Genomic DNA, 16192 nt, shown 5'->3' on the forward strand with positions numbered 1-16192 from the left:
AAAAATGTTTTGAATAAGCATTGAATCCCAGTGTGAAAAACTGCCGTTCGACTGCTGCCACCATCCCAGCTGTCGAGACATGGCAGAGCCCGTGGCTCAAACTTGCAGCAGTCCTATATAGGTTCTTAGGCAATATAGGTTTATCACAAAGATAGTAGACATCACCTCGCAGGCTTGCTCCTTTAGTGAGCCACAGCTGCTTCTCAGCTGGAGGTGAGTGTGACTGCATGTCTGCTAACACATCATGTGTGATGGGCGTAGTTTGCTCCTGTGACGCCAGAACATGAACCCCATGTGTTCCAAGGGCCGCTTCCTTTGCAATTTTATCTGCAAAGGCGTTGCCTAGTACAATGGGGTCAGTGCCACGTGTGTGTGCTGCACATTTACAAACCGCAACTTTACTAGGCAGTAAGACTGCTTTCAACAGGGCCTGCAACAATGTCGCATGCTCCACAGGTTTACCTGTTGATGTTGTCATGCCTCGTCTTGACCACTGAGCGGCAAAGAAATGAAGTGTAGCATATGCATACTGACTGTCAGTATATATAGTCACTGCCTCCTGTCTCTTCTGCGCCTGTTCTAACCACAATTTAGCGGACGCCACTTGTAACTCTCTCTCCTGTTTCAATTTCCCTGTCGCACAAGCTGCTTTCACTGTCAACTGGTCTACTAACATTTGACATTGTCCTACAACCAATTTACCTTCAAAATCATATTTCTTGCGCCAATGTCCTAAATACTTTGCGCTACCGGGAGCGAATTTCACCATAAACTTCTCGTCACCCTCTGACACACTCTTGGTTGCTTGGGAACCCATAATAACAACAACAGCTGCCGACGTCACAGACCACGTGTTCTGCTCCGCACACACTCACACAACAACAACAACAACAAAAAATATCCTCACACACAAACAACAAAAATTAGGCCTATTGTCTCAACGCAGTCTCACACAGTGACTGCGTGCTTTGTCGCACACAGTGGCAAAGACTTACATAGCAGTGATCACGCGCTTTATCGCACACAGTGATAAAGACTTTCAACGCAACCTCACACAGTGGATGCGCGCTTTGCTGCACACAGCGGCAAAGAATAGTCGCACACAGTGACTACACGCTTTATCGCACACAGTGATAAAGACTTTACAACTCAGCCTCACACAGTGGCTTAGATTTTTCACATACCTACTTGGTGTTGCTTATTGCGAGTAGCATCAGTCCCGAATCCCGTCAATCGTCATCCATTGAGGAGAAAAAACAGACGGCTAATCCACCGGCTCGATGACGAATTCTCACGCCTCGGGACTTTGCTGCAGGACCTCTATAAGTCCTGGCTGACGTCAGTCTGTCGGCGTGTCTCTTTTCCCCTCGGTGAATGTCGACTCCAGGGATCCGGCTCTCGAAGGACCAATTAATGATAGGTTTGTAGTTTGAACCTATCCACTGGAACGTTAAGGACAATCTGCTACGCAGCAAAAAGCAAGACACAAGGCACCAAAGTTCTCTGGTTTACTCATGCATGAGGGAGACCTGGCTGGAGCCAAGCGTCGTTCCACCACTTGACCACCATCAGACTCTCAGCCAGGCTCCCCATAGCACTCCTTTTATTGTGGTTACATGAATATGCATAGGGTCATTAACATATAGCATCTCACATAGGTATACATGTGAACAAAGAATACTGTGTGTGTGTGTGTGTGTGTGTGTGTGTGTGTGTGTGTGTGTGTGTGTGTGTGGTACTGCTGATCAAAGGGTCATATAACATCCTTGGTCAGGAAGAGGGTAGACCCCCCTTCACCCTAGATGGTTCACCCTAGATAACATGGTGAGGAAGTCCAGCAGTTCATCTAAACAAAAAGCACTTAGACTAGAACAGACGTAGCTACGTTAATCCTGCCATAAAACAATAAGAGAAGGTACGACCTCTCTCGTGCTCCCAGGATGTGGGTGTGCATTCCAGTGTGGAATACACACCAAGCCCCTGCAGCCTGCTAAAGATCACACATCCTATCACTACACAATTGATTATACACCTCTAAGAATATATGGTTAAATATTTCCTAATACAAATGACAATAATAAAATCTAAACCCATCAGAAAGCGAGAGTTAAAACACTGAACAGTGTCCACTGAGCTTCTCATGCTCTTCTCATGCTCAAAGAAGTTTAACAGGAAGGACGACTCGTCCATCAGGCGTCCAGCTGTCCGTGACCGTGTCCACAGCAGAGTGTGACCGAGGCTTCATGCTAACACGCACACATGAAGCTAATACCACCACGAGCAGCTGCTCAGTGGATTTGGAGGACAAATGTCTGCAGCTTCTCACAGGCAGTATGCAGAATGTGGATCTCCACAAAGACTGTGGAGAGCTCGTCCCACACTCTAAATCCAAACTTGTCTGCACAAAACTTCTCACACGTTCCCGTCACAAGTGTCTTCTAAGTGAAGCTACCAGGTTCAGGTCCAGCTTGTTTATCTGGAGCTGCAGTAGATGATCCATCCTCACAAAGCAACACAGCAGATATGCAAACACACAACACAACCAAAGGATTCTCTCTGCATGTCTGTGGCTGATGCTGCTGGAGCGAAGCTGTTTGAAACCTTGTTGTTCTGCACTTTGGGACCAGAAGAGGAAACTGAAGCTCTGTGCAGAGGGTCCAATGGAAGCAGCCAAGCGCTGTAAGTGTCTGCTGTACAGGGATGCTGGTTCAGCTGTGGCTCAGTTTCACAGTGTGACTCAATAAAAGCAGCAGGAAATCAAAGCTTGATGCTTTCATCAGTGTGGAAATAAGAAAGTTTCCTGTGACAGACGCTGGAGCTCTCTCAGCTTCACAGTTTCAGCTTCAAACTTCTTCCAACATGTTTCTAACACGGCCACATTCCACCTTAATGGAGCTGATATCTTGTGCATCAGCACATTTTCTAAAGGCAGCGATCACATCTTTAGTTTTGGATGTTTAACTGCAGATTGTTTATGTGTTTATAGCACATTAATTACAGCAGCAGCGTTGACCACAGTGCTGTACAAGAATCCAAGATAACTATTAAAATAACTCCTAATATTAATATCACACATCAAATATCAAATAACTCTCATGCTGTATTAAAAGCCAGTGAATACAAATGTGTTTTCAGAGCAGATTTACAGAGACTGACAGCAGGAGCTGGGGCTGTTCGATAGAACGATGTATATATGATGACCATATGAAAACGTCTATCGTTTCATATCACGCTCTTTGTTTCCTGCTTATGTGTTTGTGTTTTCCAGATAAAGCTTTCAAAATAAATCTGAAGATCCTGTTGAGAGTTTTCAAAATAAACACAATACAGTACTGCGGTCGCTGGTTTATCGAGTTACGTTCTAAAAATAAGTCTCAGAATGAAGTAGCAGCTTTATGTTTTACAAGTATTATAGAAGTTTTAAGGCAGTTAAACCCTCACTGCACACTTTCTACACTTTTCTCAGACAGGCATGAACATTTTCACACTTTTCTCTCTTGTTTAAACAAAGTTCAAACCTTCATAGAAAAATAAGTTCATTATTAAAGAGTGAAAGCAAAGTGTTTCTGAAACGTGTCAAATCAGCCTTTGCTGGCATTAAATGAGCTTCTGTGTGAGGAGCACTCGTCCATGGCCTGGGCTCCTCGCTGTCAGGTAAAGTTTCATAAAGCTTTTGAGTTTTTCTGCAGATAATGTTGGTGTCCAGCACGATGTTCTTTTTCCTGCGGTCACTGAGCCACAAAGCCAAAGCTGACTCCATCCTTACGATGTTCTTGTTGTGGACAGTTACAACCTTTTTGCCTCCTTGTTGAAACTATGATGGTCAGCATCTTCCTCTGCCTTTGGCTGCTACCACAGGTGCAAAACGTCTCGTCATCATTGTTGTTTGTTGGGGACAAAACGTACAAACATACAGTGCAGCACTGCAGAGTCACACTGCTGTAAATTTGAACACATTCTGTACTGTACAGGAGACACGGCACGAGATTGGCTGACAATGGTCTACAGCCAATCAGGACGCAGAACACAATGCGCTGTAAAAAACAAAAACATGCAAAATTGCACAAAAAAGATCAGCGAAACAGCGAGGCCGCCAAAGGTGAACTGTGTTACAGCGAGGGACCAGCGTATATGTGGTTGTTGGGACGATAAATGTCTTTGAGCTTGTGTCAGAAGACGAGCTGCAGCTTTCTGGACCAGCTGCAGTCTTGCCAGGCAGGTCCCACTAACTCCAACATATAAGGAGTTACAATAATCCAGCTGGGACGTCATGAAAACGTGGATCGCCCGTTCAAGGTTTTTAAAAGATAGAAATGATCTCACCTTAGATAAAAGCCTCAGTTTGAAGAAAGACCGCTGTACAACTGAGCTCAGCTGTTTTTCAAAGGTCACATTGCCGTCAAATATAAGCCCCAAATGTAATAATGCGATTTAATAAAAGAGCTGAACCAGTCTAATAGAGCGCCCTTGATGCCGCCATGCTCCAATGGTGAGGTCAAGATGCTGTGGTCAAGGCAGCAGTCAGATCCAAAAGCACAGCGGAGTCTCCTGATCAGTGGCTGATAAAAGATCATTAAGAACTTTCCAAAGTGCAGTTTCAGTGCTGTTAAGAGCTTTAAAACCAGACTGAAACCTTTACAACAGATTGCAGCTGAACAAATATAATCTTTTACAAAATCTTCGACAGGAAGGGAAGCTTTGAAATAGGCCTGAAATTTGAGCGGACAGAGGATCCAGATCAGGTTTTTAGTACAGGCTGTACAACAGCATGTTTAAAACAGGCTGTACAACACCTGAACTAAGACTGCTGTTAAAAATCGCTAAGATGTCGGAACCGACAACCTTTAAAATCTTTTTAAACACGTGTTGGAACAACATCATTTGGACAAGATGATGTCTTTATAGCATCACATCGTTCCTCCACCTGATCAAACCACACAGGCTCAAACTGATCAAAAACAGCTGAGCAGGTGAATATTTTAGCCCCGGTGCGATCTCGGGCGAGAGTATCGATGATGGCCAAAGGGCAGCGTCCAGCTCTACGGCCGCTGAAGAGCAGACTCAACAGACGCGCGTGATGTGGATCCTACTGCTCTAAAACTGGAGCTTCTTCAATCCATTAAAGAGGACATTAGTACGCTGTTAAAAGAAGAACTCAGAAATGCATTGAAAGAAGATTTTGACAATATAAGGGCTGACGTGCAAGGACTGAGAAATGAGATCGCTAACAGCATGGCGGCGACGTGCGGCGAAGTTGATGGAGTAAAGGTTACAGTGAAAGAAGCTGAGGATGGGCTGTCAATGTGGAGCGATGAGGTGACCACCCTGCAGTCTACAGTAGAGAGTATGAAGGAGGAGCTGTCTGACCTGAAGGATAAATGTGATGAAGGCAGGAAGCGGAGAGCTAACATCCACATCATAGGGATCCCAGAGGGCCTGGACTCGAGCTCCTCCACGGCCGTATCCGTGCTACTACGTGAAGTGCTGGGTATGGATAAAGACGTTATTGTCGACCGCTCACACAGGAGCCCTATCCTGAGAAAGCCAGCTGGTGACCCGCACGCCGTCATAGCCGAGCGTCACTACTACCAGGATTGTGTGGCTACGCCGTGCCAGGGCCCAAGCCCCGCTTGAGTTTAACGGACAACCTATTGCAATATTACGACTGGGCGATATGACCCAAAGTTCATATCTCGATATTCTTTAGCTGGATGGCGATATACGAGATATATCTCGATATTTTTAAAGCCAGAAAGTTCGAACAAAAAGAGAGTTCTTAGTCAAAGCTGTGTCCCAAATCTCACACAGGCACATTTATTAACATACAGCGTAGATGTACATGAAACAATTACTCAGGAATAAATGATCAGCATTTATTAAATAATAATGCTCCATAAATAAAAGAAAACAATGTTGTGTTTGTGCATAACAAAAAGCTCACAATCGTGCAGTCAAAATGTAAACAGACGCTGAGCATAATAACAAGCAGCTGCTCTGTTCCCAGGTTCTACTGCGTGACTGACAGCCTGGAGTTTGAAACCCTCTTTGTAACCGTGTCTCTTACAGGTGCCATTTATGGTCCTTATACACACTCAATACAGTAATATTACGTTGAAGCAGAGTACGTATCACTCCGCGAGGCTCCTCGTAGCTGTAATGCTCCAACAATCCATCAAGCGGTGCGGCCTCGTAGCTGAGCAAAGTCGTACCAAAACATCTTTTGAAAGGTTTCTGAGCGCCGTGTAGCACATAAAATCGGTTCGAGGTCAGTAAGCACAACCAGAATTCATCCATAAGGCGCACTGTCGATTTATGAGAAAATTACAGGATTTTAAGTGCAGAAAACATAGTTTATGGTTTTCCTTTGATCTTAGCAAATATCTACGCCTCTAATTGGGACGATCACAGATTTTTCACTAATGTCTTTGCGCGGCTCCCCAATATGTCATCACACAATATCATCTTTGAGGGAGACCTAAACTGCTCATTATCTGCTATGGACCACAGTTCACACAAAAGTACACTTAGTCCAAACTCAGCATGCGTCATTCAGAGCTTTCTTGATAATTATGGGCTGGCTGATGTATGGAGATTTCATAATCCTGCTTCACGTCAATACTCTTTTTTTTTCTAATGTCCATAAAACATATATTTGTATAGAAAAACGTCTCCCTTTAGTTACAGAATGTGATTATAAGACTCTGGTGATTTCTCCTCTTGCTTTTTCAATGTGTATTCCTGATGCCTGCTCCAACTATCAGCCATGGAGATTCAACTCAGTGTTGTTAGCAGATGAAGAGTTTGTCAGTTACAAAAGGTCTCAAAGAGATTTTTTTTCTATCAATCAGACCCCAGAGATGTCATCATCAGTCATTTGGGAATCTCTAAAAGCATCTGAGAGGCCAAATAATTTCATTTTGTGCCAAACAAAGTGCAACACTGAAAGAACATCATCCATAAATATTGAGTAAGAACTGGACTCTCATACAGCGAGACTCAAATGCCTTTAAACATCAGCTTATCCTGCTGATCCAAGTCCAACACTGAGTTTGTAAAAACATGTTTGTCAATCATTTTGTTTGGTTTCTGAGGAAAATGATTCAATAAGTTGCTGCTAATACACAACATTTCATCATATTTCCTCATAACCCTCTTTTGTCTGACCATTTGATCCCATTTGAATTTGCAATAAAGGATCCACAGAGTTTGGTGACAATAATGACAGTAGATGTTTGTGTGAAAGTGCTGGAAGCAAATGAGTGTGTGATGTTCTTTCAGTGTTGCACTTTGTAGACGCTCCCTGAGCACTGGTCTCACAGCCAGCTGCACATAGAGACCAGTGTTGTTAGTCCAGGTCAGAAGATGACTTGTTGGAATGAAAATGAGCTTGTAGTTTGTCTGCTTTAATAATGTGACTGGAAAAAGGTGTTGGACTTCAAATATGTCCATTTCTGTCACACTTCACCTTTAAAAGTGAAGCCATGTGGTTCCTGGAAGGAAAAACACGACTTTTTCAAGTCTTTGTCCTGTTTTTATGAGAAATGTACGACTTTAATGTGAAACATTCAGAGTTTTTTCTCTTGTTGTGTTTGTTTGAAGCTGCTTCCTGTTGGCTTCAGCTGTTTGGAGTTTCCATTTTCTAAACTTCTACATTCTGAACCTTCTTCAGCTCTGAACAGATGATGAAACACTGAATGATTTCAAGCACTTTGTCTAATAAACTTACATCTTTCATTCTTTATACAGATTGAGGAGCTGTGGTTTGTCAGAGATCAGCTGTGATTATCTGGCAGCAGCACTGAAGTCCAACCCCTCCCATCTGAGACAGCTGGACCTGAGCTTCAACAGCAACCTGCAGGATCCAGGAGTGAAGCATCTGTGTGGTTTCCTGGAGAGTCCAGGATGTAAACTTGAAACTCTGAGGTCAGTCAGCATGTTTTAGTTGTGCTGAGATGAATATGATGTGAAAGTTGTGCTGACACTAAACTGCAGACATCAGGCTGATATTATACTGATCCACACTGAGGATCTTCATGGTAAAGTCTGTTTTCTTCTTCTCTGGTTTAGTCCATTGACTGCAGCAGAACAATGTTCACATTTCAAACCTTCAAAGAAGAAGAAAAATCCTCCACTGGAAAATTCACTGTGAAACTCTCAAACTCTTCATTGCACCTTAAAGTCTGTCTGACACTGAAATCCAAAGCAAAATGTGCGTTTGCTTTACAGACAGCAGTCCAACACAAACATACACACATCATCCAAAACACAGTCCAACATCCAAATCTCCTCCACTGCCAGCATGAATGATGGGAAAGAGAAGGAGGAACACTCTGACATTCAGGGTTAGAATGAGTTTCATCAAGCAGACTGTGAAGATCAAAGCTGCATTAGAAAGCTTACATGAATGAATGAGTGGACAGAAGTGGACAGAGATCATCTGAAGCACTTCAAAGGCTTTAAATCAGCACATTTCTCTTTATTCTTTATCAACTCTGTTAGTTTCTCTCAGTTTTCTGTGGAATGAAGCTAACAGCAGGCTAATAAGATGCTGACCAATAGGTTTCTATTAAAGGTTGTAATTTGTATATGAAAAAGTGCTTTGGCTCAGCAGGGATCAGCTTACAGGTAGAATACAGCTGCTGGATGGGATTAGCATGTCATAGCTATCTACCAAACTGCTAACTGGGGGATTTCAGGCCATCTATGGATCATTTTTGCTAACTGTTTATTCAGCTTAGGCTCACAGGGCTGCAGCCTGTGCCCTAGCTGTCATAGGGCAAGAGGCGTGGTCCACCTGCACAGGTGAGCAGTCCATCACAGGGCCAACAGAGAGCGACAGAGAAGCACTCCCTCACATCCACACCTACAGCCAATGTAGAAGCACCAATGAACCTAAGCAGCATTTCATTGGACTGTGGGAGAACATCCAACCTCCACAGAAAGGCCCAGCTGACCAACAAGCTTCAACCTACAACCTTCTTGCTCTAAGGCACTAGTGCTAACCACTTTTGCCCATTTCAGCCCAAATCCTGCATCTTCCTGTTTCTGACTCCAGGCCAGCTCCACTAACACTTTCTCATCAGACACTGCCACCTAGTGGAGGAAGTCTTAGTTCCATTTGAAGCTTCAGATTACAGTTAGTTCCTTTATAAAGAGGTGGAGGTGGTGGGGCCACAGCACCATCATCACTGAGTGCCATAGGACACTTAACCTTTGTTTCCATATGCTGGGAACTTCCTGTTGTTCCAAGGAGGACTGGAAAATGTGTGAAAATCTCCCAGTCAGTTCCTCACAGCACACTTCAATCATTTCCCTCCCACAGCATCAGGACCAGGGCTTTTTCTCTCTTTGGTCCCACTAAGAGATTTCCACACAAACACCTCATCAGTGGGACTCTCAGAGCTACCAGCCCTTTGCTACAATCACAAAGCTCTTCATTGAAATCAATGATATCAAAGCTGGAATCAAATGAGTCCAAGTCTTCTGCTGATTCAGCATCACATTCATCTTTGCTCCTTGTCCTGCATCCCCACCATGGACTTCATTCCTTTCCAAGCCAGCCTTGAGTGTCCTTTATTCAGCTCATCCTCTGCTTTACTTTTACACCTGATTTTAGCTGCTTTATCTCTCTTTCAACAGGTTTCTGTGCCTCAATCTTTTTCTTCTCTCCCTCATAACAAGACAGCTTCTTCTGCCTGAGAACATGTTGGAGTGATTTACTAATCCAGGGCTGCTTATTGGGGAAAATACTTCCTGTTTCCAAAGTAATCCCCATTTTTCCCAGAAAGAAATGTCAGTAGAAATCGATGATCTAAGTGAGAACATGAGCCCTTAAAAAGTCCCAGTGGGTGCAGTCAAAGCAGTCCCTCAGTCCCAGTATAGAGTCTTTGGTCCAGACTGGAACAGCTGTGTGCCCAGTTTGAGCTCTCTTCAGTGCTGTGACCTGACAGACCCAGAGGGGCCATCACATCACATTTAGAAGCTCCCCTGATGGAGCCACAACACATGTCCAATACTTAGTCTGTCTTGTTGGACCAACTGGAAGAAATGATTCAAGGACTTAGTCACAGAACAGAGATTCAAATCTCCAAAATCCAACTGGCTGCATCAGGACATATAGTCTGAAACTCTGCACAGTTTCCTGTTTGAAGCTGCTTCCTGTTGGCTTCAGCTGTTTGGAGTTTCCATTTTCTAAACTTCTACATTCTGAACCTTCTTCAGCTCTGAACAGATGATGAAACACTGAATGATTTCAAGCACTTTGTCTAATAAACTTACATCTTTCATTCTTTATACAGATTGATGGACTGTGATTTGTCACAGATCAGCTGTGATTATCTGGCAGCAGCACTGAAGTCCAACCCCTCCCATCTGAGAGTGCTGAACCTGTTGAACAACAACCTGAAGTATCCAGATGTGAAGCAGCTGTCTGATCTTAAGAAGAGTCCAGACTACAGACTGGAGACTCTGGAGTAAGTAGAGTGATGGAGTGAGTGGGTGGTGCTGTCAGCAGTGTTGTACTAAACACAGTCAGTATGAAACAAAGATCCAGTGTTTCCTGTAAAGCTGCAGCTTCTCAGTGAAGCTGTGAGAGGAGAACGGTGACAGGCTTCAGGATTGGACACAAACACTTCCTGTTTCTCACCTTTATGGTCACCATAGTAACGGCTGACACGCTCTGATCAAACACTGTCAACAGCCAATCAGCTCTCTGAACAAAGCAGCACGCAGACCAATGACTGCATTGATTTCCAAGTTTAAAGCAGTGAAGAACACAGTCTGTAGGTGAGGAAGAATTTAGTGAGAGCAGATGTTTGGATGGAATTCCTCCAGTTAACAGCTGGAACCGTCCATCTGGATTGTTGGGCTTGTTGTTGGGGTTCCTACAGAGCTCAGAGTGGACACACCAAGGTTCTTCTAATGAATGAAAGTCCAAACTCAAACTAGGAGGGAAAAACATTTTCAGCAACTTCAATAAAAATCCAAAGATTAGAAAAAGTGAAGCAACAATGAGTCCTAGTACAGTCCCAGCACTGACGTCCCTGCTGCTCTTTATACTGGATGTGCTGCATCACTGACTGACAGCTGATGAAGAGTCTCTGGAAACACTCGTTTATCTCCTCTGCTCTTCCTCCTTCTCTCTGCAGGTGGAGCTGATGATGGTAAACAGGACGGTGTGTGTGCTGAGAGAGGAGCAGCTGTGTCCTGATGATCCAGAGAGGTTGAAGCAGCAGCAGCTTGTGTGTAGAGACGCTCTGACTGGGCCATGTTACTGGGAGGTGGAGAGGAGAGCTTCATCCAGCAGTGACTGACAGAGGAATGAAGTGCAGATGACTGTCAGTGCTGCAGAGTGAACTGCTCTGAGAACAGCTCCACTGTCAGACACAATGTAGAGTCCAGCATCAGCCCTGTGTGTCCCTCTGGATCTGACAGAGGATCATCAGTGTATCTGGACTGCTCTGCTGCTGCTCTGTCCTTCTACAGTCTCTGCACAGTCTCTGTCTCACTCTGGAAAGATTTTACAACTTGTTGTAATTACAGAACGTTAATATAATATTCAAACATGTGATCTTCTCTTTATTTCTGAATCTTTACCAAATAAAGAAAAACCAAACTAACAAACAGAAGCTGTCGTGTCCTTTTTCACCACATCTGTGAATCTTTTCTGTGTTTTTCCTCTTTTCCTCCTTCCTGCAGCTCCATCTTCATCATTCTGTGTCCAGTATATGTGAACACGTCCAAAGCATCTGAGCCTCATGTTACCCGTTTGTGTGAGTTACGCCTGTCGTTGTGTTGTGGTGTATAAATAAGGGGCAGGAGACAGCGCTGGATCTCTGAGTTCTTTACTCTCAATTTCTGCAACATCTGCAATATCTAGAAATGCAAACCTGTGAGCTGTGTGTGTTGTGCGTCTGCTCGGCCACCTCTCCTCCGGCCGTGCTGGAAGCAGCTGTGCGTTTGACAGTTTTATCGACTCGACAATAATCGAACAAATTAAATGTTCAAAAATATCAACTTAAGCACTTCAAAGTCAACAAAAAGCTTAAAACAATGAAATAATATTTCACTGACAAAACAACAGCTCATAAGAACGATACACAAAATAATACAGAAACAAACAAATAAAAGTTATTAACCAGGATCCATGTTTTTGTCACAAACACTGAATCAGCTGATTCACTCTTTATGTTTCTGAGTTTGTTTTGTGATTATAGTTCTGGTTTCTGTTTCTGTGTCTTCACTGTGTCCCACGTCTCCTTACTTTGGACTCTGTGTTATATTTCCTGTTTTACTTTGACAGTCCCGTGTTACTGTTTCCTGTCTCGTGTGTGTAATTGGTCCCAGCTGTGTTTCCCTCCTGTCTCCCGTTCCCTGATTACTAAACTGCGTCCACGCCGCCGGCGCTCCTCTCCACAGCTGGATTCCAGGATTTCAGAGCATCCAGCTGTGGTGAGTGATGGAGACACTTTCTCTGCTCCCTCAGTAATCAGGACAGTTTATTGAACATCAGAGGACATAAAGGACTGTTTTTCACCTGCCCGTTCTGAACCTGGACATTAAAGACTGCTGGCTTCAAGGACATTAATCCCAGTGTCAGCCAGCCAATAACAGCCTGTGTTTTTCAGCTCTTTAGGAGTCAGAAATGAGAAAGACACAGACTGCTAACCGCTCCCTGCAGGAAATAAGCTCCGCCTCTTCCTTTCCTGTATATGAGTGATTCTGACATGAGACACAATGAGTTTCCTGTTTATTGTGACTTAAAGCGAGCAGCAAAGACACTAAACTGTGTGTTTCCAGCTGAAGCTGCTTTTTGTGTTGCTCCCACAATCCTGTCTGAAACAGTCAGTGAGGAAAACTCAATGTGACTTCAGAGTGACAGAGGTAAGCGACTCATGTTGTAACTGACGTCAGACGCGGAGATTTTGGCGTAAAATTAAAGCGAACGGTAGTTTAGAATTGAACAAATTCCTTTAAGCTTCAGTATTACCAAATACACTCATCAATAGTCTTCTAACTAACAATATTTGTCTAAATCATCTCCAACACCCTGGAGAACAACAGGGAGAGTTTAGAGGCTCTCCAAGATTACATTGATCAGTGCTTCCAGGATCTTGTGATGAAGAAGGCTCAGAGTGCAAAACCTTCATCAAAACCCACCTGAAGCTGCTGGAGGACACGGTGAAGAACATGGCCTTTGATAGAGTGCATCGCATCGGCCCCATGCGGGCTGCGACCGGGAGACCACGTCCTACTGTGGCCAAGTTCGGCCACTTCAAACAAAAGGAACAGGTGAAAAGTCTCCGTGTCCATCGGTGTTTCTCCACGTCTCTCTGCCTTCTTCGTGTCATCTCTGTGTTTCCCTGCTGCCCTCATGTTTTCTGCTTTGTCTGTTAGTTCTTCCCAGTTTAGGTTGATGTTCACTTCTTCCCTCACCTTTGTTATTTTCACTGTAAATAAATCTCCACTCGCATCTCCACCGCCGTCTGCATCTTGGTCCTCATTCACTCCACCACACGACTGCTGCCCCAGCCGTGACAACTTTTGATGTTTCCTCTACATTCACTTTTAAAAATTATTTACTTTGCCTTGTTTGGTATCATTTGGCATCAGATGGCCGACTTCTAAATGGCCACCATGGTCACCACCGAACTTGAGGAGTTTGCCCCCTCACATATACTAATGTGCCACAAACAGGACTTTAACATCACCAACCATTCCTATGTTATTACGGTGTATCCATATAACTGGCCCACCCTGTACAGTTATGCTTTCATTTTGACATACTGTATTAACACAATTCAGGGAGGATTCTAGGATCAGAGCTTCGGGGGGCTGAGCACCCAGAGAGCTGCCCAGCCAGCCAAGATACACTTTACTCGTCACAATGAGACTTCTTCCCCGTCTCTGTCGGTCCCTGCATCCTCCCTGTCCTCATCGTCTGTTGTCTTCGTCTCCTTTATCAGTCATCATAATTTTACCGTCTCTGTGCAAGTCTGCAAATTTCTTTATTAAATCAAAAGATTATTAAATCCATCGAGTCTCTCTGTGTCTGGGTCCTCGTCACAAAACATGACATCACTGTTTTGTACTTTTTAACAATTTAATCCCACATTTGTGAAAGAAAAGCAAAACACTTTTTTGAAAAGTCTGTAACAAAACCATCAATTCTGATCAAGGTTATTTAAATGCTGCCAAAGAAGAATGGATTGGAATAAAAAAAAATACATATCCTAACCTTAATTACTGGAGGAGAATAATGAATGATGCTCACAGTGAGTAAGAAGTAAACTGAGTGCATATTTTGGACAGAGATTCACTTTTAATGTGTTTGTATAATATAATACAGATACATAAAAACACTCCTGAAACAGAATAAATTATTACAAATAAATTATTACAAAATATTAAAAAATATTATGGATACTTTTGTTGTTAAAATGTTACCTCTCAACCAAGTTCTGCCTTTTATATTTTTAGTAGTGTGTCACACAAACAGGAAATATTGTCAAAAAAAAGTAAGTAATTGCTGAAGCACCCCAAAAATGAACCAAAGCACCCCAAAAATGGGCTAAAATCGCCCCTGTTAACAAATAATAGCCCAACAGTCACTTTTATGCTTACTGTAGCTGTTAGCTAAAAACACTAATTTAGCCTAGTTTGCCCTGAATTCAGCTTTGACAGACATGATCGACTGTTTCCAGTAGAATTCCTCGTTGTCATCTTGTTCCCTCTCAGAGCCCCGTATGCTTGCAGAGACCCCTACAGTAGGGAAATGTGCCAAAGAACGTCCAAAACATTGCATTTTAGGTTTATTTATGCCTCACACACAATCCCAACTCTTTAGCTAACTTAACAACTTTGGCTAAAGTCTATAGTTAGTCTTACTCGTTTGTACAACATTTCTGGATCGCCACTGTTTGAAATGATATGACATATGACTCTCACTGAAACAGCAAACTTTGTAGAAAACACAACACTTCTGATTCTCTATCTAGCTGTTTGGTCACAGCTGTAGATTACATTATAAGTGGTTGTTCACTCTTGTCAATAATTACATTTCTAAATTCTATTTGTGCAGTTACATGTAAACAAAGTCCAATATTGTATCTAAATGATTGTGTTATCGTGGGACAGTTTCCAATTTTGTTGTATTATTGTACTAGGTATGACTGTGCAAGAGTTATCTTATCTTCCTTGCTTGCACCACACTCTTTGCAGAAATGGTGCACAGCAGCACTGCATCATGTTATTGTGTTGTATAATATACCAGAACTAATACAAAGCAACATCCATGTACACTATAGGTCCATGCCAATGTGCCCAAATGGGACCTCCATAAATGGTAAGGGGCGCAAAGGCACTTTAAGACCAGTGGGCACACCATCGGTGCACATCCGCTCGGATGCTTTTTTCTATTCATTTATTTCCCTGTTTATTTATCGATGCACAAAAGCAATTATCTCAGAGACACCATCCTCTTAACAGAGACTCAAATCAGGAACCTGCAGATTATTAGTCAGCAGCTTTAACTTCCTGTCTTTGTCTCACTAAACCTTCCACGTGGAAACTTGAGCTGCCCACTCAAGCACAGTAGGCTTTAACTGGCTCTGCTCAAGTCACTTCAGTATCTGAGAAACTGTCTCGATGCATGCCAAAGAACACTTTGACAATACGCTTGTGTTGAGTCAAATCCACCACAAGCATATTCTATGGCAGTTTAATTCCACTCCACATAAAAATAGTCACGTATTATTTCCCCCCACCACACTTCCTGCCAGTAGCTGGTGCCCCCACCCACAGTGCATTAGTGGTTCTCTGTGTTTAGTGGCTCACTCTGGGCGGCTGCTCGGTGGGGCCCGGCCCCCTGGCTCTGTTGGGCCTGTGCTGCGGGTGGGGTGCCCTCAGGTCTCGGCCCTCTGGGCCCATTTACTGCTCAGTAACATTTAATATCTATTATTTACTACTACTTACTAGCCTACTTACTGCATATTATTGGTTGTTGCTGTGGGTTCCCCACTGTGTTGGTTTTTCCTTGTGTTTTTCAGCAGATGATGAAATAGATTTTCAGTATTTTTTCTCTCTTCCTCTCCATCTATTTCTCTTCTTCTCTATTTTTCCCTCTTCTTCTGTTAACTTTCTCCCCAGCTTATCTTTTTTCTTCTTTCCTGACCCCCGTTCTGATTCTAATGAC

At 43.3% G+C, this 16192-nt stretch overlaps 2 protein-coding genes across 2 annotated transcripts in view; both read left to right on the forward strand.

Moving 5' to 3' along the window:
* Positions 1–16192, forward strand: part of LOC146548208 (NACHT, LRR and PYD domains-containing protein 12-like) — a 586500-nt gene that overhangs the window by 183024 nt on the left and 387284 nt on the right. The gene's annotated exons all lie outside the window — the stretch shown is intronic.
* Positions 351–11506, forward strand: LOC146548213 (ribonuclease inhibitor-like). Its single transcript, XM_085263820.1, has 4 exons — positions 351–355; positions 7747–7923; positions 10299–10472; positions 11148–11506. Exons 1-4 carry the CDS (start codon positions 351–353, stop codon positions 11155–11157), a joined length of 366 nt encoding a protein of 121 aa, XP_085119946.1. The 3' UTR covers positions 11158–11506.

This window comes from Mchenga conophoros, linkage group LG23, assembly GCF_057382185.1.
Source record: "Mchenga conophoros isolate Kocher_MC1m ecotype Shallow Benthic linkage group LG23, M_conophoros_male_GT1.1, whole genome shotgun sequence".
Lineage (NCBI taxonomy): Eukaryota > Metazoa > Chordata > Actinopteri > Cichliformes > Cichlidae > Mchenga > Mchenga conophoros.

What these genes read in the sequence shown, in the direction of transcription:
- LOC146548213 (XM_085263820.1), top strand. An exon ending in TGTAAACTTGAAACTCTGAG is followed by an intron (nt 7,924 to 10,298) that starts GTCAGTCAGCAT and finishes TTCTTTATACAG; the next exon opens with ATTGATGGACTGTGATTTGT.